The following is a 26,730-nucleotide window of genomic DNA, read 5'->3' on the forward strand; positions in this document are numbered from 1 at the left end:
TTCACATGCTATGTAAACCATGGGAAATGACAGCTGCAGGGCAGTTGTTTATGCTGATGAGAAAACAAGCAGGTACGTTATGGGCAGTGAGGAGCGTGTGGGTGTTTCCTCACATTTTGCACACTGATGCAATAAAATAACACAGAGTGGCTTCACATCGAGCAACACCTTGGCCTGTAAAAAAATCTGCAGGCACGCATGTATAAATAGTTGTTCAGGGCTGATCACAGCACCATATCACTCTGTTGCAGATCAAGGTTTGCGACTATATTTTCGATGTAGCTCAAAAAATGCTTTTTAATCTCGTGTATGTTTTTCTTTCTAAACACCCCCCCCCCCCCCCCCCCATTCTTTCTCTCTCTCTGATTTAAGAGTTACGAGCTTGTTGCTTTGTTCCAGGGGAAACACCCCAATAAGCAAGCCCAATGAAAAACTGAGAGTTAGAGGCGAATTGTGAAACTTAGAAAAATCACACTTCAGTAAACACGGTATAACAGTTTCAGTATTGTGGATGTTTGGTGGCTTAAACCCAAATATATCAACAGGTTTTTTTTTTTGCCACTTTTCTACTATATGGCAGAGGAAATATTTTCCCACACTGACAGGTTTTGATGATATTTGGCTTGCAGATTTACAGTATGTAACGGAAAACCTGTGTGTGCAATGCTATATGTTTAAACATATTGCATCTGCAAAGGTTTTGCAAGTTACAGTAAATCTATACCTTGAAGCTTCCCTTCCACAAGAGCGCAGAAAGAACTGACTTCTCCTAATTTTAAGTGTGAAGCAATTTGCCCCATCAAGCTCATTCAAAGATGAAGTTAATAATGCTGTTTAAAGTTCACTCAAATTTTCAGATAAAGTGAAAAACACAATTATTAGCATATCAGCACAGTTTCAGAGTAAGAGGGTGAGCATTCTTCAGACATCATGAAGCTGTCATGAAGGTGGTTTTCTGTTCATATTTTATTACGTTATACTGTACTTTTTATATCAGTACACAACCAGGCATTAATTACTATTCAAGGCAAAGATTGTTGTGTGTTTTAATATGCATCTGTTCGTTTTTACTGATGCTTAACATAATGAAGTTAATATTCTGTTCAATCATCATTAGCGAGGGAGCGGCCTTATGTGTTTCCGTTATTTATTTCCGTTGTAGTACTGTATGAGGTTGTTGCAGCTAATGCAAGCTGGAGCCCATCCCAGCTGACTTTGGGCAGGGGAACACCCTGAACAGGTCAACTATCTGTCATTTGGCCTTGCCTTTCTTCAGTTAATGTTATAGAAGCATGAAATATGTTTAGTGCACGTACAGTTTATTCTCTGAATGGAAAAAAGTATATAGTACTTCTTACATTCCTGACTCATTTCTGCAAATTTTTGGGTTTGTTTTTTCTAAATCACTGCGTAAAAAAAATAAACACTGGCATATGTGGACAACTATCTAATTGGGAGCCTTCAGCAAATTTTATCTAGATGATCAAATCATATTCAAACCAAGTATTGATTGTACAGAAATCTGATTTTCAATCTCCTCCTTTCTCTGTATTTTATGACTTATATGAAAGTCTTTTGAGCACAAGTGATGTAGAAGAGCAATAATGTCCAGCACTAATTTAATACCTTATTACCATAAGCCTGGTGCAATGCATGCATAATAAATTGTTGTATCTTTTACGCAGCTCAGGCATATGGTTGGGAGACCGGATTCTCTTCAAACTGCACCAAATTTGCATGATAGGATGTGAGAGTTGGATGGATTTGGGGATTATATGAAACACAGCTTCCATTTCCAGTTCATTGTACTAAGGAGAGGTATCACATTTACACAGATGGCAAAGAATTCAGAAATGCACAGCTTCTGTGAACCACAAAGTGTGCACTTCAAACTTCAAATGCAGAATCTATGGATTTTTTTTTTGAACAGGAATATGTTCTCTATCAACTTTATGAAGCTCAATTTATCTGATCAGTATTGTCAGCAGTCGTGACCAGAGATCACATTATATTGGAGGTTCTAGAGACCATTCTAGGACAATTACAATGTTCATTATGATCAGGTCTTTCTAGGGGTTTGTCCAGACATAAAATTAAAACTAACTGGCAATACACTGACAGTTCTCATTCATATACTTGCACTACTGGCTAATAAGAGACATCTTAGTTAAAAAAACAAACACAAAAATGTGTTGTTACTTTATGGCCAACATCTTAAGAAGGAACGCTTTTCATTGTGGTCTGCACATGTCAATTGCCAGCAAGCAGGAGAAGAAAAAACAAAACACAATAAGTTCACACACACTTCACAAAGATTTTATCACTGAACTTAAAGAGCGTGATCTTTACTGTGCCCCAGATTTTAATTTCAAGTAAAAAAGACTCCCACAAATATGAAAGGCAACCACTCTCCCTCCTGCTGTCTTTCTGAATCTGGTTGTTCCTGACGCCCGATTTACGCTTCGACCACAAATACCAGTGGCCAGGTAATGCTGATTTGTAGTGACGTCAGGAACAGGGGAATAGCCGTGTTAATCAGCAGTCTTTTTTCCCGTGACACTAACTTGTCTCATTTTGCTCTAAAGGTCAGGCACACAGTAGTGGAACTAGCTGTGGTTCAATTTGGTATTTTGTTTTCCGCCAGTATTGTAATGCTTTTTTTCTCATGTCCGCTGGGCTGGAAATGGAGTGTCAGAGAAGATTGGGTTTTAATGTAACTATAGCGACTTAACTTAAGCTCATATAGCTCTAGATACAATTTGAAAATATTATTAGCAATCCAATAATTCCTGTCTTCCTTCTTCTTTGTTTCTAGAACAGAGGAGTTATTGCAGCCCACAGACAATGTCACATTAATTGGCACTTTAATAAAGGTCAGCCCGGTATAATACAACAATGTAATGATAGTTTGAATCCAAAGTTCATTTCACATTTTGGACTGTTAGCCTTAAAATGTTATTTTACAGAGCAGAGTCAATACAACAAAAATAATACCATCACTTTAAAACATCTCTTTTAAATCTTTATTTGAATTATTTGACTCAGTTCAAGCGCACATTTTATTCCATGTCCTGCACCTGAGTTTAGTCTTCAGATTTGGTAAAGTGCTGTCTTGTGATCTGGGATGATGTACTGCTAATAAATTTGGCAAACGGATCAAAAATCCCAACAAAGACAAGATAAAGTTCAGAAATATATATACAGAACCAGAGCAACCAGTCATGCTTGTTAAACAGAGGTTGTTAGTTAATGACATTAGTAAATTTGAATTATTCAAAGTGTTCACTTCAGTTTCCATATTGCTGTTTCATTTCAGTTCCCTTCTGCTTGCCACGTGCAACCGGGCAGTACACATCTCTCTTAAATTTACTGTCACTACTGCCCACACACATCTACCAAAATCAAAGAATTCCATATTTTGCATAAGCTTTGTACAAAAAATGGTGTAGAACCCCTGAAAACTAAAGAACTGTGGCTGTTTTTAAATCACATCAAGCAAATCTGAATATTAAAACCACATTTCTATATTCAAGGGCTGATTTTCTCTTCCTTTCTTTTACCACGGAGACTGAACATGCAAGTAATGTGTGCACCAGCTGAGAGTGCCTCTTTCTCTATCTGTGTCACTTTGTTTCATGTTTTATAATTATATACTGCAAGGTCAATCTAAAGCACAAAGCTCTCTAAAATTAGCTTGTTTGTGAGTCATCTTTGAAACCATCCCATAAAGGTTGCATGATTCTCAAAGGATGTAGCTGCAATCAAGGCCTGTTGGCTATGGTGGAGGACTTAAACCACAGAGACCCAAGTGCTGTCTTGTTCTTTCACATGCTTTCAGTCAAACCTCACCAGGTTGTGTTTTCAGTGAAATGGTGATTTGTAATGAAGGTTTATTAGTCAGAGACCTAATATAACCATCATCCTTTGGTACTTTTTTATGTCTACTAAATCATACATAAACACAAATAAATATCCCTTTTAACATGGCATCCCTCTTTGCATGGCATTATTATTGTATCACACGGCTGGTGGTCTTGACTAAAATATCTTCACAACTATTCAGTGGTTTGCTTTGACATTTATACGCATGCTTGGTCTTGCAGGCGATGACTTTTAATGCCTTTTGCTCTGACTTTTCATCTTATGCCACAATGACATTTGTGGTTTTGAGTATCATTACAGAGTAACAAGACCGTTGGACTGATTACCATGAAATTTCATGTGTATCCCTTAAAGTCAAATTGCAATCAAAATATGACGATTCCTTAATTATTAACATTTGGCAATTATTGCAGCAAAAATGTAAATTCTCCATTGTTTTGGTTAAAAGACATGCAATACGTTACTAGCATAACTGGGCTGCGTTTCTGTACTAACATGGCTGACTACCACCCAAGCATGCTAGCAATGCACATTGCACTGCACGTCTTAGCATTTAGCATGGAGTACTACACACTAACCACCATTGGTCTATATTTTTCTGATTTTTATGGTTGCTTATTTCTTTTACCCGTATGTAGCTTACAGAAACATTACTAAGTTCAGCAAAGTGTAACCACTATTGTGATATGATTCATATTTAAATCTGGTAAGCAATCTTGCTGGATTTGTATGGTGTTATCAAAATGGTTTCAAAATGACTCATAAAAGTCTCACCTGTTTCATTTTCCATCAACATTACAGTTGTGTGTAACGTCTACAGACTCATCACAAAGGTCTCTTTTTAAATTTTGCTATCAGAATGTTTTACATTAACACAGTGACCAATAACACAGCATAATTCAATATGGGTAAAAATGTATGTATTATGTTTTGCTTTTGATTTGTGTATTTCTGCTTTGCTTTGTTTGTATTGTAATCATGGACTGCAGCTTTCATTACTGGCCCATATCTACTTTCTCAACACTGACAAATCTCCTTTTGACAGAAAATACTGGAAACAAAAAGAAAGAATGTCAACACTTTTCTAGCAACTTACGATGATACAGTATCAGACATGTATTTTCACGATACAAACACAAGCAACCTTGTTAATATGAATAAGGCTCTGTTTGTGCAGCTTTAATCTTTGGTGCAAAACCGTGCTATTACTTTGCTTGCTTGTTTGTTTTTCATAATGTAGCACATGTTTCTTCAGATATTTTACAGTATTTACTCTCAATTGCTGCAGTTTTATCTGTGCACCTTGCTTTTGATTTTGCTAAAAATGAACACCCTGACTGCATAAATGTAGTCGCTATGTATTATTCATTTCTGCCTCTTCCATTTGAACTTACAGTTGGCCAGAGTTGTAAGCTATACGCTGGATGAGAACATGCTGCACTCATGCTGTTACTGCATGCTTTATGTTTTCATTTCCATGCAGTTTGCGCTTTATGTTTTGTAGGCTTTATTTGACTTTGAAGCAAACAATTAAAACTTCACAACACAGATTAATTGGATTCCTTTGTATTAAAAAGAGCGAGCCGTAACATATACTAAACATAAAAAAGGATTAAAAAGGATCATTCTACTAAAAAGAGGCCACATCAGGCTACTCAAAAGCCCTACAGTACATGGCATGCATCTTCCCTGCTGCAGCTTGATTGGTAGGTATTCACTTGCCCTCATATATTTACAAAGTAACATTGTGAAATGCAGCTCAGTGGCCTCCAAGCCTGTCATGGAGGAAGTCATTTTTCTGCGGCACCATTGCCTTCAGATGTGGTCAAACTGCATGGTCTCCTGATGCAAAAAAAAGAACAGACATTTTCAGAAAATGAAGTGTTTTGAGAGAAATGAGTGAGGGAGGGAGAGTCCCTTAATGGAGACAAGTAATGTAAACTCACAGAGAGAAAGCAGAGTGGGAGACAAGAACCAGTTTCACAAAGTTTGAAGTTTCCATCAGGAGGGACCACCAAATGCAGACTTGACAGACGATCAGTCAAAGAGCTTGTACATTTACAGCGCATGACAGTATGCAAAGGCTTTTTTTTTTTACTCACTCTATCACTCATATACCCGATATGTCTTCATTTGTTTTAACAGCAAGCTTCATGAACAATCTGATCGAGAGAATGCCAGGTATTTTTAAGTCCTAAAGAGCAGCCTCTTAACTAATAATGAGAGTGAGAAATGCAGTGCATTTAAGTGAAAACCTCAATTAATTATGTATGATTAGAAGACTCTTAAAAGCTTTGGGCAGAGAAAAGAAAGAAAGTACATAAACAGAACACGAAGTCCAGAATGGCTGGATGGATACCAGATGTGAAATTGTAAATGAACCTTAAGTATACAGGTGACTGCAGAATGATGAGAGATATTGCTTCTGCGTGGCTGGACACTGAACTGTGCACAGGTTATGCTACCTCAGTACCAAGGTAGTAAGGACACAAAAACTGGATCGCAATTTTTGAGTCAGTGTTTGTGTTTTATATTTCGAGTTTACTATACAAGTTGTTTTTCCCTAAAATCAATATTTTATTTGAGCATTTCAAATTAATTACTTTGTGCATTTTTGTGACAATTCTGAAATGATCCTTGTTCTGATAACGCAACTACATGTAAGACATGACATTATACATATTCTCCTGTTGATATCTATTAAAAGTGCATCAGTGTAACTGCACTGTTTTATGCTGTCTTGGAGGCTACATGCATGTCTAATCAGCGAATGACTCACTGAGACGAGGTCATTTGGAAATATCATTTCATCTGAAAATACATTCAGACATGTAGGTCATACTATACACTCCAGATAACTTCTGCAAGCCTGTCTTGCTCCTCTTTCCTTCCTCTTAGTCTCTTTTTCATTTCCCCCTCTATTTCTCCCTGTCAGCAGCATCATGCATGTTTTCACCTCTAAAGTGATTGTACCTGATTTATATGACAGGCTTTTAACCCTGCGTGTTCTTGTCCATCAGCATCAGGCAGAAAAACACCCAAGGGCATGTGTGAGTAGGACCAAATCTGGTTCTCTGCCATTCAGTACCTGTAACCTCCAACTAGAATGAACTCCAACAAATCGCATTTATTCCCGCCCGGTTAGGAGATGTGAATCAATCACACAAGGTGGGAAGTGGTGCTGAAAGTATGTATCCAAAAATATATTTCTTTCTTGTGTCAATAATCTCTTTGAGTTATGCATTTTTGTCCGTATGCATTTTGGTTATGTAAATGAATAGGATACTAACTGACAGTGACTGTCAGCATTTGAATCCAACTCTTCACCAGAAATAAGGAGCGCAAAAATGGTTGGAAACTAATTTACAGAATCTATTAGGTGAAAGAGTTGAAAGAGAACACCTTCATGCAGGACGACATGAATTTCTAAAACATTGTAGTGAAACCAGAGACTGAAAGGAGCCCAGCAAAACGGAACATTGTCTCCACCTGCAGTACAATGATGGAAACAAAAGTCAATGGGTTGGTGGTGTAATAGCCCCACTTGCTGACCACGAATAGGAACAGACAGTATGGGCAGGGAAATTAACTGGGAAATGATTGCCTGCAGTTTTGCTACATTTAATGGCCAAGATAATTATCGTCAGCAAATATTCATAACAGCTTAAGCACCGTATCTACCAAGAAAGTGGTTTATTAAGGTCTACAGGAGTTTTATTAACAAAATAACTGCTAAGCATATTTCCATAAAATAATATTTAATGGCCTCATTATTAGTTAGCAAAAGAAATCATCATTACCCATTGCTCATAGCCCATTGCTTTTACAATCTGAGTAAAATAAACAAATACTTATGTAAATGTTTGTTAGCTAAAGCTCTAGTAGTTATGTAATGTATCCTTTTTGTTTAACCATAGTTTTACCTCCGGTAAGGAAGCTGGCTTAGTTTGTGTGTGTGTCATTCTCTCTGTAACTATAAAGCCTTATAACTATGATTTTTTTGGAAGTGTGGTGTGCATTGCCCACATACAGAACTCATAAGCTGTATTAACATTTGACCTCTGACCTTCCCTTCAAGATTAATTGATTGATCTGAAAGTGATAAAACTATGTTTCTTACTGCTATTGACTGTATTGACCACATAGGTAATGATATTTGGAGATTCTAAATATTGCATTACTAATCACATTGCTTTCTGTGCATAGTTAGTTAAAAATATACTGTAGTAGCTTTTGCAATCAGAATTACGATTATGAGAATTGCGAGTGCATTCAGATCATAATTCTGTTTGCTAACGCTGCCAGACAAGACAAGATAAAAAATTTTTTTTTTCAAAAGCTGAAAATATTTGTATCCAGTTATTTACAAATCAATACCACCTGCTCCTACATAATGTTTGTGTAATCAAAGTACACATATGTCATGCTACCCTTATCTGATTTTTACTGCACTATAGACTTCTTCGAGTACGTTTAAAAAGAACAAAATTTTTTTTTTAATGAATATATACAAAATACAACACTTTTCTCTAACAGTTAAATACTGGCCAGAGTGAGCTGAGGTGAGTTTTGCGCTCTTGAAGTGCTTATTAATAGTTTCAGTATTTTGGTATTTAAAATATAAAGCTGTTTATAGTAAGTATTAATAAATTCAGTCGCAAGACGTTTGTATGCAAAGTATACGTTCTAATAGTGATAATAGTTTCTTTGGTTTAGATGAGGAGTAAATAGCGTGTATATGTGTGGAAAAAAATACATACACGTTTTTCTGTAGCCTCGGGAAACATTTTTCTTGCAACGATTTCGAAGTAGAAGTCTTGGTGCTCCGTAGTCACGTGACTCCTCTGTTTACAGACATCCGGAGAAACATGGAGGACAGCACTGGCAGTAATCCCCAGTCTCCCGGATTCACAGAGAAACTGAAGTCTTGGCTCTCTTGGTCATGGACTTATGTGTGCTTCCTTTGGTTCGGGATGGTGCTGATAATGATATACGTCCTGTGGAGTCCGCTGAAACTTCAGGAAACTCTTACCTCAGGTGAATTAAGGCAGATGCTAGCTAGCTATTGTTAGCCTACGGGTGTATAGCTTTAGCGAAAGCTGTGGTTTGACAGCTCGCTGTCTGAGTTATCGAGACACGAACAGTGGCGACTGTCTGGTTAAAAGTAAAGCTTCTATTTAGATATTAATTGGCAGACACATTTTGCATTTTCTCCTACCGTAGATCACACTGAATGCAGTCGAAATTAAGTAGTTGATGATTTGTGTTACCAAGTTTGCTACTGTGAGCTAAATGTCACCTGGTAAAGACCATCGAAGTTGAATATTTTCAAGGTTTTTATTAAAACTACTGTTGGGCGTAAGTGTCTCCTTTATTTTCTTCTTTCAGCTTCAGTGTTTTTAAACACACTGACACCCAAATTTTACGTGGCTCTCACTGGAACCTCCTCTCTTATCTCTGGACTCATCCTTGTGAGTTAATTTCTTTATCACCATAAATTACGTTTTAACCGTAACACATTTTAATACATTCAGTTGTAACGTAGGTTTTGGTTTAGAGTGCATTATGCTATATGATGCAGATAGCAATAATTCTTTTCAGATGTTTTAAAAAATATATATATATAATTTTTCATTCCTTCTTATGTTCAGAAGGAACCAAAAAAAATCATCATAAACCCTTTAATTATTATTATTATTGTTTTTAGCTTTTTAAGTGTTTTAGCTCTTCATCACTCTCAATTTAAAGATTCATTTAGCACAAAATCAGCGACAAATACCAATACAAATGTTCAGGCTGTATAATGGCACATATTAATAAAAGCATATTAACCGTTTATGTTTTTATTACAGATATTTGAATGGTGGTATTTTCGTAAATATGGGACTTCGTTTATTGAACAAGTATCGGTGAGCCACCTGCGTCCTTTGCTTGGTGGAGTGGAAAGCAGCTCCACAACTGGTCTGTTCTCATCAGTTAATGGAGATGCAGAGCCTAGGCCCAGTGTTTCTGGTAAAAAAAAATATACATGATGCAGCCGATCATAGCATTATTATTCATATTTATGTAAACAGTAACAACAACCTCTGTTTGTAGAATGCAAGGTCTGGCGAAATCCTTTGAATCTTTTTAGAGGAGCTGAATATAACAGGTATGTGTTTGTTTAAGATTTTATTCAGATAATTATGTGGTTCAAACACATTTAAATTTCATAAAGGTTAAGTGTGTAAAATCTCACCACTTGATGTCAGTAGATTGCAGATTGCAGTCAGCTTAATTGATGGAGCAGTGGTGGAGGAGGAGAAAAATATACAAATATTAAATGGACATTTATAGTTTGAAAGAGCTATTTGTGATTTTTAGATCAAAAGAATGTTATAAGATATACTGCACTATCTTGATACTGGCCAATCTTTGGCTAAATATATGAAACTTATCAGGAACAATGGCAATGTCCATGTTAGCCACTGTATTCAAGACAAGGAGGCAACATGGCGGCTTTCACGAACCAGTGCCTGCTGCTATGTATATGAACATTATTTTTTTCTGTTAAATAACCTTTTAAAATGAGTAATTCATAATATCTGAATTTTTCTAAAGATTTGTAACGATTTAAACCTACTTTTTGTCTTTAGTGCAGAAGTATTATTTTTTTCATTTGATTCACTGAACCATAAAATGGAAGCTATTATTTTTACTCTGTGTACCACAGGTACACCTGGGTGACTGGGAAGGAACCCTTAACATATTATGATATGAACCTATCTGCTCAAGATCATCAGACCTTCTTCACAGGAGACACTCAGCAGTTAAGGCCAGAGGATGCTGGTGAGTTATACAAAGATGAGGCAAATTGCTCAAATCTATGCAATCAATGCATACATGCAATACATGCCAGAAATTCCTTTTTTTATGATGTGAAGCACTACGGGTTTGTATACCAGTACCATAAACTCACATCTATATTGCAGTAAGCCTAGATGATCATCTTCTTACAGTGATGCAGAAGGCCTGGAGAGAGAGAAATCCTCAAGCCAGGATCAGAGCAGCTTATCAGGCCATAGAGATCAACCACCAGTGAGTTCTACTCATACACAGTGAACCTCTCCATACATATTTCTAGACGCCTTGCACCTCAAGATGCTCAGTGTTAGGCTTCATTAAAGTGAGACTGTATTACAGTTATATTGCCATCACATTAATGAGAAAAAGAGGTTGAGGTTGGTGCTGCTGTTTAGAATCTTAGATTTAGAGAACTTAGAGTTTAGAGTACAAGTAAATTCAGACAGCTTTGTATGGTACTTGTAATAATTAAATAATCTTTGAAGAGTCTTTATTGTGCTGACTTTTGTTTAAATGCATTAATATATTTCAATGATAATGTTTATATACAGTATATTAGCGTCTTTAAGGGTGCTACCATTCTCAAGTTTTGTCTTTGTTATGACATCATCTCTTATTTTTTATTTGTGAGTAAATATAAATATTTTCTTGTGCACTATAAAAAACAGCTTGGATTGCTATTTATAAATACATTAATTTCTTGTGTACATTTGTGTAGATGTGCTGCAGCCTATGTGCTTCTAGCAGAGGAAGAAGCAACAACTATCACAGAAGCCGAACGCCTTTTTAAAAAAGCTCTAAGTATTGGTAAGGATGGTTTTTAATGCACTACAATAAAGTACTCTAGGGCATAGTAGTACAAAGAAAGCTCAGTAGATGAAGAGTAACTCAACACTGTATATTTATCCTGCTTGTGCTGCATGCCCTTACCCACATTGTGCAGTTTAGTACTTCAGTGTGGACCTCTCAATATGCCACAGATAGATATAATACAGCAAAGTGTATTATTTGTTTTACACTCCCTCTCATGATGGAAGAATTACAGCTCCAAGATAACATGAGTGCTCTACATTGGACCACAAAATGTAGCGTGATATTCATATACAATACAGTTTTAATTTGTTTTGTTTTTTAAACTCATGGTTATTTTGCTTTGCAGTGAAATATTTTCTCTTTGCAATACAGCAGGAAAAGATATCAACCTACTAGTATATATTAAACGCAGATTGGCAATGTGTGCACGCAAGTTGGGGCGAATTAAAGAAGCAGTAAAAATGATGAGAGATGTGAGTATCACCTTTAAACATGTTTACTGCTTTATTGTTTTGTCACAGAAAGTATGTTACTAAGTCGACATGTTTACTGTACCTAAAACTGTGAACCTTAATATGTTTTATCTCTGTACAGTTAATGAAGGAGTTCCCATTGTTGGGAATGTTAAATATACACGAAAACCTCCTTGAGGCTCTTCTAGAGCTTCAGGCATATGCTGATGTGCAAGCAGTCCTTGCAAAATATGACGGTAAGACTAAACTCAACAAATATTTAATTACTTTTGAATATCAACATACCATGATTTTGCACAAAGTAGGTCAGTCATTTGAGTTGTATGCCCAGTCACATAAACACAACTTCTGCTTCTACTTTAGATATCAGTTTGCCAAAATCCGCTACTATATGCTATACATCTGCGCTGCTGAAAGCACGGGCTGTCTCAGATAAGTAAGTTATTTTTTCTGTTAGCTTCAGTTGTTGTATGTGATTGCCCTAACTTTGTCACGAATGTGAGATGTGATTTCTTAGGTTTTCACCAGAGGCAGCATCCAGGCGGGGGCTAAGCACAGCAGAGATGAATGCTGTGGAGGCCATACACAGAGCCGTTGAGTTCAATCCCCACGTGCCAAAGGTCAGTCATTTATCTGACAGCAAACATAGGTCTTCATCCTGAATGAAAACATACATTAGTGACCAGATGATCTTTAAACCAGGCTGTCAAACACAAAGCCCGGGGCCAGAATTGCCCCACCAGAGACTCCATTCCAACCCACTGGACGGCTTTGGAAAATCTGAAGGAGGGCATAGATTTTGCATTTTTAACTGTTTTGGGGTTTATTTGCATTTGTTTTACATTTCCGGCTTTTATTGGATAGTTTAGACAGGACAGGAATTTGGGTAGAAAGAGAGGGGGAAGACACTCAGCAAAGGGTCGCAGGTACGACTCAAACCTGGGCCGCTGCCGTGCGGCATGTGGTCGCCTGCTCACCTCCTGAGATAAAGTGGTGCCCACTTTTCACTGTATTTTCATTGGTTTTACAGCTTTTCTACTGGTAAAGATTGCCACCCTAATTAGATAAACAATAACACCGAAAACAAAACATTTCTTGTATGTTTTTTTTTTCTCAACTCTCTTTCACTATCTACTATGGAAATTTCTTTGGATCGGGTTGAGGGGGGTATGTTAAATATTGTAATTTTAGACATTTTTGGTGCTGATGGAGTTCTCTGTACTACAGCAACATTTCTTATCATATATAAAAACGGAGATGTACTGTTAAAATAATAATAAGCGTCTTTACACTGAGAAAACGTTTGTTTTTGAACAAACGGTCTTGTGTCATTGTAACACTGTCAGTTCACGCCCTTCATCCGTGTGCCACAAGTGGTTTGGTGGATTGTTTTTTTTTTTCTTCTTTTTTTATTGGATGGATAGTTCTGTTTATCCATCACGTTTTACTGGACACAACATCGTTTGGAATTGGAAGTATGAGTATTAAGTAAGAGGTGATGAAAGTCAAAAGTCACTCTAACCTCACAAAAAATGTTTTTTGGTCACTTTCTATTGCAAAATTTCACCATTGCCTTATGTAGATGAAAATGATGAAAAACTGGCATTTTAGAGGCAAAAGGTCAAAGGACAGCTTCACTGTGACACCTTAATATTCTGAAAAAACAGCTTTTTCAGCTAATGAACTAAAGAGGAAATTCTGACCAGATTTCACAATTGAATGGATACTCAGTTTGTGATACTAGTGTTTGTTGCCCAGATATTAAATTATTTCAGAGTCTTGAGTTCATATCTTACATGAGTCTGCACAGACATGGACGTAAACTGCAACTTTACCTGTAAGGGGAGGCATACAAACAAAAGGCAGAAATTTAGCTTGACGTTACTTTAAATATTACTGCCTCTATCTGGTCTAATCACGCAATACTCACATGGCTGCCATTCGTAAAGGTCCCATTCAGGGCAAACAGGAAAAGCAGACAGTAAAGTAAACAGTCAGTCAATCACAAGTGAGTTATTTTGACTGTAATAGGTGGTGCAACTACAGCAGCTTTCATTCCATTCGTTCTGTGCTGCTGGCTCACCAGGAGATGTCAGTAAAGGTTATTTTCTCACTGGTAGTGTCATCTCTAGATCGTGGATTTTATCCACATTTAAAATTCTTCTACAGTATGCAATTCACTTTGATTGTTATTATATTAATATTTATATATCTTTATTATTGTTGTAGTTATTATACAACGTATACAAATTTGATCAGCATATTTCATTTTCTTAAGTCAGAACACTATTTTTGGTATCAAGTCTATATTGTTTTTACCAGTGTTTTAGTGCACTGAATATTTTTTAACTTGGTGATCAGTTGGTCATATTATCACAGCTCTGTCTACAGCTGGACCAGGAGAATATGGGACTCTAGCTGCATATCTCTTTTCACATCAGTTCCCACAGGTTTAGATGTCACACGTCCATATGCGCACAGATTGATACACAACCAGATGCAGCAGAGTTTTGTCCCAGTTCAGCCTTTGTAGTGTGGTGTTATTTCATTTCACAGACTCCTATTCTGAGAGAGAGAAAGAGAAGCTGTGTGTTTGCATGCATGGAGGGGGAAACATCAGCCAGCACTTTGATCCAGCCTTTGATTTTAAAGTGAGGGCCCTCATCTTCAATATCTCTCCAACTGCTCCCTTCCCATTCTGCCCAGAGGCAGCCGTCCTCTTTCCTCTCATCACATACCCTCATCCTGTTTCTTATCCTCTCATGTTCCCTTATCCCCTCATCCCTTGTTTGAGCCAAACAGACAGTCTGAATGTCACACTGCCAACTTTGTCAAAATGACTTCTTTGAATTTAGGTGAATGGCTAAATGACATTATGAAATTTTAACACACCTTTCATGGAGGATTATTGGACAGCTCGTCTTTCAGCATTTGACTGTGGAATCTGGTGCATACTCAGTGCTCTCATAGCAGAGCACTGGGTATGGAAATGCAACAGTAGGGAAGGAGGGGGTGTTGCTTTGTGTTGTCTGGCATGTCTAAGAGATGAGTGCACCTGCGACTCCTTTGGCCTCTTTAAATGGGCGGGCTTGTTGTCACCAAAAGCAGATTTGGTGCATGAGGCTTAAAAAAAAAAGAACATCTGAGTTTAGTTTCCTCAGCTGTAGGACTACTGTTGCTTTGGCAAAGTTTCTAATACAAGAACTATACAGGCCAGATCACACCATCGTGTTTCCATCAGCTGATGAAAATTTCTGAACTGTTTCAAAGACAAAGTCTCAAAACAATCAACATCTGCCCATTTGAACTGAAAGTGGTTTTATGGTTATCAGAGTCATTTCTCTTTTTTTATAGTAATTGGTTTCAGTACAGATTTAATGTTTTTTTAATGATCTTTCCACATTACATCTAATGTTTTAGTCCTACCAAAGCATCTACACATTTCAGATAAACTTCAGACAACATTAAACGCACTAAAAAAAGAAGCAATAAACTAAAGCATGAGACCACAGAAGATGCATTATAGTTGGCTTGATAAGAGAAGGGGAGTATGTTTTTGTTACTGTAAAGACTCCAGAACAGATAGTATTGCATTCAACCGGTCCAAGCAGAGTAGAGGGGCTTTGGCTGTTGTGATCCAAAGTTTAGAGAAATCATTGAGCAAAAGAATAAGTAACCAATTTCTTCCTACATAAGAAAAAAAAAATCTAACAGCAACACCTGAGGTGAGCACAGGATACATCATAAGCCTCCAGCAGCTGAGTGATGTGTTAAACCTCAAGTAGTAGCAACAAACCAAACTAATTCATAGTTTACAGTCATGCTTGTGACTTTGTGAGGCTACAATTGATTAAGGGTGCTAGCCATAAATTCTTTTTTCCAGAGCACTGGAAAACAATTAATGGCAGTAGGTGAAGAATTAAGTAAGTATAGTATAACAACTTGTGCTTTGAGGACTTAAAATATATTTGTGTAGGTCTTGATATAGCATACTTTAGTATTTCTCACTGCAGCCAAAAGATCATCATCCTAGGTTGATAGATGAGATCACCACCATTGCAGTCCTTTGGATTTTCAAGCTACTTCTCAAAAACAAATATAATAAACATTGAACTACTGGCACTCCTCGAAGAAGTCAAAGTCCGCAGAATTTATTCTCTGTATAATGAGAAGATGTGCCAAACGTTATGATCATGCTTTCATTTCTGTCCAAACTGACTTTAGTCAGACTGTCGTTACCATCCGTACAGTCAAACAATAAAAACAGTGCAGTAGCCTGTGGTGTACACACACAGATTTGGAATACTGAAGGAGCATTGTTGGGCCAAGCATTAAGTGGCGAGTGTGTTATCAAGCATGCCAAGCAGATTATATATGAATATAATACCAGGCTACATCACATGAGTTCATTCAGACTGCTTAAAAGGCTATGCACACACAAAAATCTACATATACAGACACACACACACACTTCATTTGCACAGCTGGTTCAGTGCTCTCGCTCAGCCCCTTCTCCTCACCAGCTCTTCATCCATCTAATTTCCTCCTCTTCTCTTTTGCTCCCTTCTATTTTCTTCTCCTCCTCATCTTCTTGTCCTCTTCTATTTATCCTCCACTCATTTCTACATCTGCCTGTCCATTCCAGTTATCCTCTCTAGCAGCCAGTGGTTAAGAAACTGACAGTTTCCCAGATGCTTGGATAACTGATCAAATGTCCCTGCTTGCTAAATCTGCTTTACATTTATTTTTACTACCATTTTTGCTAACATGCATTCAATCTGAAGCGCTCAAAGCGACCCAGGCCTATTTACTTTGCTAGTTTACCCCACTTTAAATGGCAGTTTTTTATCTCACCCAATTCTCAATGACATTCTCTCCTCTAGATTGCCTGTCAAGGCTCAGAAAACCAGAGTTTTTTTCTTAGTGTATCACTGAAATTGGCTGTTTGGTTTGTAAATTGAGACGGAATAGGAGCATTTGAGTTTGTTCTGAATTAAGATGGACGAGGTTTCATCCAGATGACAAAAATGGAATTGGACTGTGGCTTAAGTTTCGCCCACTTGGGGACAAATATAAGTTCCCTTACCTGTGGCACAAGATGAAGTAGCTAGTGTCAATGTTTGTTAAAATTATATATTTTACATTTTTTAAAAAACAAAAATTATAAACAACTACAGGGTTGATGGCAATGTTGCCTCTGTGCTTCATTGTGTGCGGCAAAGTGCCGCAGATTAGAATCAAAAGGAAGCTTATGAGTTATGCTCTGAGCTTATGACTGCCCAGGGATGAAAGGAGAACACATGAAATTCAATCCCTTCATCAAAGAGGCGACAGGGAGTGCAGAGGAAGGCTGCAGAACAGGGAGGTGGGGGTGTGACTGAGGTGTCACCAGTTCTAATGCCATGGCATGCAAGGAAGGACAGCTGAGCAGCCAGCCACTCTAAATGGTTAGTCTTAAAACATAGAAACACCCAGACATATGTGTGCCATGTACTGTCCACTCATTATTAACAACAGAGATAAAAATGCATGCAAAAATATTCAGGTTTTACTAAAAAATATGTATAGATACAGTGGTGCTTGAAAGTTTGTGAATCCTTTAGAATTGTCCTAATTTCTGAATGAATATCGACCAAAATATCATCACATTTTCTCGGAATACCTAAAAATACTTGCGGTTAACCCAGTTAAAAAATTAGACAGAAATATTTACAAGGAACAGGATCGTTAAAAGTTTGTGAATCTTTACTATAGCAACATTACGAGGTACTGTGGGATGTTGGTGGTGTTTCTTACATGAACTGCTTGCTTTAGATCCTTCCATCACGATTATTAGTCAGGATTTTGACTTAACTCTTCTAAAACCCCACCTTTGTTCTTCTTTACTGTTCTTTTGTAGAAGAACATCTATGCTTATGTCATTGTATTGCTGCATGAGCTGCTTTTCCTTAAAAGTTCACCTTTAGGATTATTGATGCCACCTACACCTAAAGAAAATTGAATGCCTGTCCTCAATTAATACATTTTAAGTATAATATCCCTGTATATTTTATAGGGTTCTTAGTGTCTGATTTTTTATAAAATCAGCTGATGTTTTAAGTTCAAATATATTGAAATACAGGAAATAATAATAATCGAAAAAACAACCTGTTTTACTGAATGAACGACTTGGCTTTCTTGCTGATAAATGGTCTGAATTAAAGCTTGCTTCCATACTCACTAAGTTCTTTCTTCTATTTTATGCTATCCTTTGTTGTGTTGCATAAAATTAATGTGAATTATTATAGCAGTTAGGGAGGTTTTATAATCCACCACAATAAACCAGTGATAGGTTTTGTCTGTGGTGGTCGAGCTGGCTAGCTGCCTCTCCTCTGAGAGGGAATAGAGCATGGTGAAATGTTTGTGCTGAGAATAAAGGAAGGAAGAAGATGAAGACAGTCAAGTGCCTTGGCTGAACCGAGTAGAGCTGATGTAAGTAAGTCAGACAGGATAAGTGAGAAGGGCAAACAAGCACCTTCTGGTTGTCTCTTGGCTGCCGATTGCTGTTAGAGAAAATGTCAGGATGGACGGAGAAAAACTGCAAGACAGTACAGTCCACTAAAATCCTGTGAAATACAGATGATTACTTAAGTGTTGCTTTATGATGGTAACCTGCTTAATTGAGCCTTTATCCGTGAAGCTGAGAGGTATGAGAGATGAGAAGGACAGAGGTAACATAGGTGTAAATTTGCAAGTTTTTTTGTACAGCTATGTATAGGTGTCTAAAAATAACATGTGATGAAAAATGTAAGAATCTACATGTCAACTGAGAAAGAGAGAAAATGATGTGCAGCTACAGGCAGTAGGAAAAATGGGTGACACAGGTAGCAGTTATAGGGCCTTGAACATATGTAAAGACAAATTGGAGAAAGACAATGATGAGCCTTGGTAGTAAGTGATTATGGGGATGGGGGTAGGGGACAGGGTCAGGGATGGTGAAGCTGCATGGTCTGACTGGCTAGATGGATGGATGGATGACTGAACCTGTGACCATGGAAGGGATTAGACAGGATTAGCTGTGGGGTAACCTTCCCAAAGTGTCAGTGTGAGATCCAAAGCACTGCAAAGCTGGCCGCTCGGGAATCCAGCCCAGGGGGCCCCAGCACTGCACTTGGATTTTGTTTAAAACAGACCCCTGCCACACTGGGTACCACAGACATGAAATGCATAGATTGTCACATTCATCGGCGTCAATAGGTATACATTAAGGACTTCTATGCTGACGGATATAGACCTTTAAAAACATTTATTGCCCCCCGCCCCCCCAGAAAAAGCTCTGCACAATATATTGATGTATGTACTCTAAAAGCTAGATTTCTTCTATTTCAGAGTGAGAGAGAGGAAGTTCTATAGGTTGTAACTCTGGGATTTGTCAGCTCAGTGAACCAACTGACTCACTGGGACAAACTTATGCAGTAGGCCAAGAGAATAGAAGCAAGTTGGGCATGTTACACATTCATGGAATGATGTTACTGTACTGTAACAATAACACACATACACTGACTCGCGTATATAGAGAGAGTGAGACCTTTGGAAAACTTTTCCCTTCCACCTTGAACAATTGCAAAATAAGGTTCTAGATAAATACCTCACATGTACAGAATATGATTACATTCCACAGGGAGTTAGCCTGGGGGATTTGCACAATAGAGCAAAAAGTACTCATTGAGAAATGACGAGAAAATATGAATGACAACATTGAAGCTGCATGAAGTTATTTGGGACCACAAGGAATCTTTTTTTTTAAAACCCAAACAGTCATCAGTGGTTGTGGGCACTGGATAAGATTTTATTTACTTTAATTTTCCTGGTTTCTGTTTCCAGTAGTTGTACTTTTGAGCAGACTTTGGTTGCATGTTGTTAATAGTCCATTTGTCCAAATGCAATCTCAGAACCATCAGCTTACATCTAAGGTGCGTCATAAATCTGCTGTGTCTGCTGTCATAGACATGTGTGCCGGCTGCATCGAAAGTCCCAAAATGTTGTCCAATGTCCACAGTGCCTTCCTCAGACAACACCCAGACTGTGATTCAGTAAACAGTTGTCTGCTGATTTGTCAAATTGTCATTCAATTTCAGGTCATTATCTTACCATCTATCAGAATAGAAATTGTTTTAACTGCTTTATTATTCTTGCTCTTATTCAAAAATATACTAAAAGAAGTCGGTAACTGAACAAATTCAGGATCTTTTTTTGCTCAGAATGGTCTTTTATGAGCGTGACTATGTACAGTTAGTTCCCATAGAAGAAAAAAAGTGTCAGTCTTACATTGTGGATCAGAAATCTATGCAATTTTTTGGCATTTAAAGCTATTTGAAAAACGCGTTTTCATTCGTTATGGCTGAGTAAATCCTAATGTAAAAAAAAGGTGGAAATCTGAATCACTGACTAAACATAATGTGCAATGTGCTCGTTTGAGTTCATGTTGTTTGTGCAACTGATCACAGTATGACAATAAATTTAAACTAAACAGTACAGCTGAGTGAAGGATGAGAAATGAAGATATAAAGGTACCAAAAAGACCAGATACTGAACAGAAGTCCTGTATTTTTTCCACTTCCTATTTGTAGTACTTATTAGAGATGAAGAGCTTGATCCTGCCTCCAGAGCACATCTTGAAGAGGGGTGACAGTGAGGCAGTAGCATACGCTTTCTTCCATCTGCAGCACTGGAAGAGGGCAGAAGGAGCCTTAAACCTACTACACTGCACCTGGGAGGGCAGTATGTACCTTTCTTTTTATGGTTATTTTTTTCAGATATAAATGTTTTAGGTTCTCATTTGCTTTCTTTCATGTTAGTAAGCTGTCACCCAACCTAGCCTGTACTTTGAAAACACTATACTAGAAAAGCTACTTCTCTTTTTGGTTTTGAACCTACAGCCTTGCAGGTGTAAAGCTTTACTAGTCAGCTGCCCTGTCTTTTTTTTTTATTTTTTTTATCATTGTGTCATAAGTCATGTATTCACAGTACACCCACAAATACGCATTGCTATAAGTGGATGAGATCATCACAAAAAGAATATTATTGTTATATTTTATCTGGATGTCAGTATCTTGTATCCAACTTAAATGGTTTACCGAAAATTGCTCCGTATTTGTGTTTTAAATAGCTGCACTTAAGCATAGTTTGTGGTGTGTTACTCATCCAGATTTAATGTCCCGCTTTTCCCCTTCGACTGTATTCTGCAGCTTTCCGAATAATTCCCTACCCACTGGAGAAGGGTCACCTCTTTTACCCGTACCCAGGATGCACAGAAACAGCAGATAGGGAACTACTGCCCTGTAAGTACATTAAATCTACTCAAAACCTCGTCTCTTTAAAACAAAAGTTCATCTGCCCTGCTTGTGATACTGTTTCTCTTTTTGTCTCGATTTTCTCCAGCTTTCCACGAGGTGTCTGTGTACCCAAAGAAAGAGCTTCCCTTCTTCATCCTCTTCACAGCAGGCCTTTGCTCTTTCACTGCCATGCTGGCCATGCTCACACATCAGTTTCCTGAACTAATGGGTGTCTTTGCCAAAGCAGTAAGTGGTATTGCTTGACTTCCCAGTTTCATCTCAAACACGTTTGGTTTGAATTTATAGATTTCTTATCACTGAAATTTTTAATGTTATCATGAGTTTGACTCAGATTTCAGGGTTATTGGCTGACCAGTTTTAGCTTTGACCATCTGAAGAAATTTTAAGTGTGCCTATGCCGCCGCTAATCAGTATAGTTTGCCATTCAAACGGCTACAGAGAGCAAAACTCACCGGAGCAGCCATTCTCCACCATGAACTATGGTAAAACCAAACACCGCTCGCGCCTCACAGATGACAGCTTACAGTTTTGTGTAAAGATGAGGTGACTTCGTACAGCCCCAATTTGTAGACGCTGTGCGCAGAGGTTCATAAGCAGACCCGACAATGTTTGCATGAACACACTTTGAAGCATTACGTTATGGACCACTTTTCACACATAGTTGCTGTACCCACACAGCCGGCTGTAGCTTTTCATCTCATAGCCCATTTTTTAATGGGTGTTATTGGTAACCCGAACCTCTAAGTTCCTTTGGTAATTGCTGCCTTCTATCACTGTCAGCAACACTGGAGGCTCATGGGAGTCGAAGGCTTGTAAAGTCAGTGTTTATGATAACAAGTTATAGTCTAACTTTAGCTATCAGTGGGAAGAGCTGAAAAATACAAGTTTAAAGCCACAGCAAACATGCAGCCTTAAAGGTTAGAACGTATGGATGCTTGCACTGCTTCATTTTGTGTTTGTGTATTATAGAAGTGTTGTGTTATGTGTTTTAGCCAGTTTGGCAAACTTCTTACTTTGGCTAATCTTTTGTTTATGGTCAGCCTGTTTATTAGGGCCTTTTAGTCTTGAAGCGAGTCTCTGAGAACATCTAGTTCTGTTCCTTTTGTTATGGGAAAGATTGGGTGCAGATTGGACTTTTACAGCCAGTCCGGCTAGTCTGGTTTGTGTAATGTTCAGATGTTCAGATAGAGTGCATGAAAACCAATGAGGGAGGAACACAGAGGTACTCACTGCCTTCTGAGGAAAAACAGATTTCTATGAATCTGCTGCTCTTAAAAGCAGGAAAACGCGGCGGATTTTGGTGGTCGTGACAGTCCGCGTGTTTTTCTTACCTGTGGATCGCCCACTTTTACTAATTGGATTTTAAGTGTATCAAACACACTTTTAGCACGACCTCATATTGTAATATTTCAGAGGACATCTAACTATTATTATTAGCTAGCATTTAAATTGCATCATAACGTAATTCTTTGTGGCATAGATTCAACAAGGTGCCTGAAACATTCCTCAGAGATTGTGGTCCGTGATGAGATGATAAGATCTCACAGTTTTTGCAGATTTGTTGGCTGCACATTCGTGATCTGATTCTCAGCTACATCCCAAAGGTGCTCTACTGGACTGAGATCCGGTGACTGTGGAGGCTATTTTAGTACTGAGACCTCATTGTGATATTAAAGTTTGACATGATTTGAGGTTTGTGAAATAGCGCATTAAGCTGCTGGAAGCAGCCATCGGAAGATGGATAACCTGTGGTCATAAAGAGATGGACGTGGTCAGTGTACATTTAGTAGCCCTGGTTCGAATCCACCCTGAGCCATTTAATGCATACCTTCCCTCTGTTCTCTCTCCTCAGCTTTCTGTCTTCTCACTACTGTCCTATAACAATAAAGGTTCAAAGCTGCCACCAAAAAATATACTTAAAAGAGGTTATTATTTCTGCAGTCTTATCTCTATATTATAATAAATTCTGATTGTAGCTTTTTATTATCATTTGCCTTTTGTTGTTATTGCTCAAATCATACTATCAAAGGTTATTAAGAATCTTTTATTTACTTTTTATGGGTAAGTCTGCAGCTTTTCCCAGCGGCAATAAATACTGTAGTTTATTTACTTTTTTCATTTTTTCACTTGAAGATGGTGAAGCTGTAAGAGTGACTGTTGTTGATACTGCTGTCCGAAAGTGTCTCTCATAAATCATGGATAATATAAAGTTTATAGAGAAACTGCTTAAATGTAGTGATGCATCTGTGATCTTTCCACGAATGCAGTTTGTAAAATGATCAATCTTGGATAATGCTGCTTTCTTGAGGAAATGTACAAATATGTTCCGCCTTTGACTCTGACTGCACCAAACTGTAAGCTGTGCTTTGCATTTGCAGCGCTGAATGACTTCAGCTTGATTTATAGGGAGAAAAAAAAGCTAAGCAGTCAACTGTACATCCCAGCATATAAAAGTCAGGCTTGTGGAGAATTCTTATATAATTTTCTTTTCTTTTCTTTTTATGTTAGGTTGCCATTTTAAAAGGGGTGAGCTAGAGGACAGTAGTTTCTATTTACTTTATTTAAATCTGTGTACTTTTCTCACTGTGTGTAACAGCAGTACTTTGTAATCTTTTCTAAATGAATGTAACTCAAAGTATATATAAAAAAACACATAATACATTTTTTTTTAAAGTTTTGAAGTCCAATGTTAAATGGAATTCAAAAAGATATGTTATGAAGTAGTAATATTAATTTGAAATGGAAGAAATTTCACAAACCGTTGACCGGAAGTCAATTCTGCCTTTTCTTACTTTCAGTTCTTCAGCACACTCTTTGCACCCCTGGGTTTCTTCGCAGACAAGATGGAAAGCTTCATGCCGTCCAGTTTTTGGCACCAGCTGACTCGGATCTGACCCCGTCTAACACAGACACAATGCATACACACACACCAATATCACTCCAAACCCTTGAACAAAAAGTGTTTTCTCTCCTGTCTTCAGCATTAGTGCCCACTTGCTGCATTGTTACTGATTACCGTATGTTGGCTGAAGTTGTATCAACACAGTAATACTACTTCTAAGATGCTCTCCCACACTCTTCCAATAGTCAGTTTTTCCAAGAACACATTTGGTGAATACCATTTGCAACAGTTTCATAGGGTCATTCACTTTTGTTAGCATGGGGAAATCCAGCATTTTTCAATAATCCAGAATGCCTCGGTGAGAGGAGCTCCTGAGTAAATTCAGATTAAAAAAAAGAAAGATTAAAATTTGGTTTTGCCTGTGTATGGAAGAAAAAATGTGTACATAAAGGGTCTCCTGCCCATTTGCAAACAAAACATATTCTTTTTCTTTGTGTAATCAAAAAGATGCCATTTCAGTGGGCTATATTGACCCTCACATACATCTAGCAGGGCAGATTTAAACGTCTGAGGCCTCCTAAAACAGAGGCAGGATTTATAACCTCAGAGGGACTGCAGTGTATACAATGCCTGTGCAGTTCAACTATTGTCGCTAAGGCTGAGTATCTCAGCACTACATCTCTGGGGTAACCACTGCATCATCAAAATGTAAATAGGATCATCAGCGGTCAGCAATCATACTTAAAATCACACAGCATAGGCAATTTAACATCTTCAATAACAAAAATTAAAATAATTCTAAATATGCTGTGTAAGGTCAACTTGGGGCAATAACCCTCACGATCTATCATTAGGCAAACATGTCAAGTTGGTCACTTCAACTGCCTGCTGATATGCATTTAGAGTGGGCAGAATTTCCTTTTCCTTATTTTACTAAAATTTTGATGACTGTCTGAATTGGTATAATTAAGCTAATGTTTTCTTCTGTGAAAGGTTGTTATTTTGTATTAAATTAAATATGCTCTATTAGAGCTATACATTGAAAGATCTTATTGAAACATAACAACAGGAAACAAATGTACCTGTTTTTAATTCATAGAAAACGTATACAGGTAATATAGAAAGTTTTAAAAACCACAAATTTGCTTAAATAATTTTCTTAAATCTCAGGTATCAGTTTTTTCTCAGATATCCTGACATCACGGTGACAGCTTTCCACCTTACGTGAAAGAAAATGTTATAATAATTTTAAAAAGTGCCTTTTAGATCATTACATAGCTAAACTACTGTGTAGTGATTAAAAGCCTGTTTGGTATTTATTACACCTGCAGTATGATAGACTCAGTTTGGGAAAAAAATGCTTAAAGGGTCATTTTTATAGAAATGTTATATGGAATCAGTATAACAATGAAAAACAAAAGCAAAAAAAGGGCATGCTGGTTATTATGCAAGGGAACACACAAACACATCATTCAGACCTACTCCAAACTCTGACTACTTAGACTGCATTCTGTGTTTTACCTTGATCTTAAGTATTTGTCTATTTAAATGTGTGACACACAAAGGATCTTTAGTGTGCAGCTGAAATTTAACAGTATGCTGAAGACAGGAGGATCTGTGAACAACTGTAACTACGCGTGGATGAGTTTGAAAGCAAAACAAAATAAATTAGTCTTTCATTGACCTTTCTGTGCTTTTGTCATATTTCTGATTTGAGTTTGTTGCAAAAGGCCCCAGATTTACCCTGTTCAAGGCAAAGTCGGTGTTTCCTATAAGCAAGCTTTATTTTTTGATGATTTGTTGAAAACGGCTTACAGAGGCACGGCCAATGGCTTAGCTGATCAAATGAGACATAAATGCGGTCCTTTGCACAGCTGATGTCATTTTCCTCCATCTTTTTAAATCTGTAGTGTCTTATTGAAAGACACTTACTCTGGCATCCAGCTACTGCTATATTTAGCCAAGAGCCATTTTGCGCAGCATTATGATTATACTACTCTGCCACCATCAGCAGATGCTTTAATGTGGCATGTTCCTGCTGAACCTTTGATGCCATAATCATACTCCATACACTCGCGCTTAAGTGGTGTGCAGCAGTAATGAATAAGTCTGTTGAGGACTGTTGACTGGACCTCAAGTGTTTGCTCAGAGTGCCAGAGTGTGGTTTCATGCTGCATGTCGAAACTTGAATTGCTCACGGACCTTCGTGGCAGAGCCATTCAAGGTCAAGATGACAGGAAAAATATGTAAGAAAGAAAAAAGGAAAATGCATTTGTGTTGAAACATTTACATTTATGACCACAGTCGGTACGGTTAGTACAAAATTAAAAACTTGAATGAGGGGGGTAAATCCATGTGGAAAACTGTTTAATGAATACATTTATGGTGGTGATGCATGACCTTAGTGCATACCTTAAACAGTTGACCCACTAAATAAGAGTTTTTAATACCCCACTATCAATCTAGTAAGGTCACCGGCATGATAAATGAACAAACTCTTGTGGAGTGGGATCTGTGCCAAGTCCAAGCATGTCCCTGAAGG

General features: G+C 37.7%; 1 protein-coding gene across 2 annotated transcripts; it reads left to right on the forward strand.

The window, feature by feature from the left end:
• Nucleotides 1-8,748: 8,748 nt before the first annotated feature.
• LOC308402010 (suppressor of tumorigenicity 7 protein-like) lies at nt 8,749-24,387 on the forward strand. 2 transcript variants are annotated; one of them, XM_080890524.1, is made up of 15 exons: nt 8,749-8,919; nt 9,271-9,353; nt 9,735-9,894; nt 9,979-10,033; nt 10,595-10,710; nt 10,854-10,959; nt 11,444-11,532; nt 11,911-12,011; nt 12,133-12,247; nt 12,375-12,447; nt 12,529-12,631; nt 20,621-20,771; nt 21,239-21,331; nt 21,432-21,571; nt 24,145-24,387. In XM_080890524.1, the coding sequence occupies exons 1-15, from the start codon at nt 8,751-8,753 to the stop codon at nt 24,238-24,240; spliced, it is 1,650 nt and encodes a 549-aa protein (XP_080746650.1). In that variant the 5' UTR covers nt 8,749-8,750; the 3' UTR covers nt 24,241-24,387. The 2 variants fall into 2 exon arrangements, with proteins under 2 accessions (XP_080746650.1, XP_080746651.1); XM_080890525.1 differs by having other exon boundaries at nt 10,881-10,959.
• The last annotated feature ends 2,343 nt before the right edge of the window (nt 24,388-26,730 follow it).

This window comes from Rhamphochromis sp. 'chilingali', assembly GCF_963969265.1.
Source record: "Rhamphochromis sp. 'chilingali' genome assembly, chromosome: 9".
Lineage (NCBI taxonomy): Eukaryota > Metazoa > Chordata > Actinopteri > Cichliformes > Cichlidae > Rhamphochromis > Rhamphochromis sp. 'chilingali'.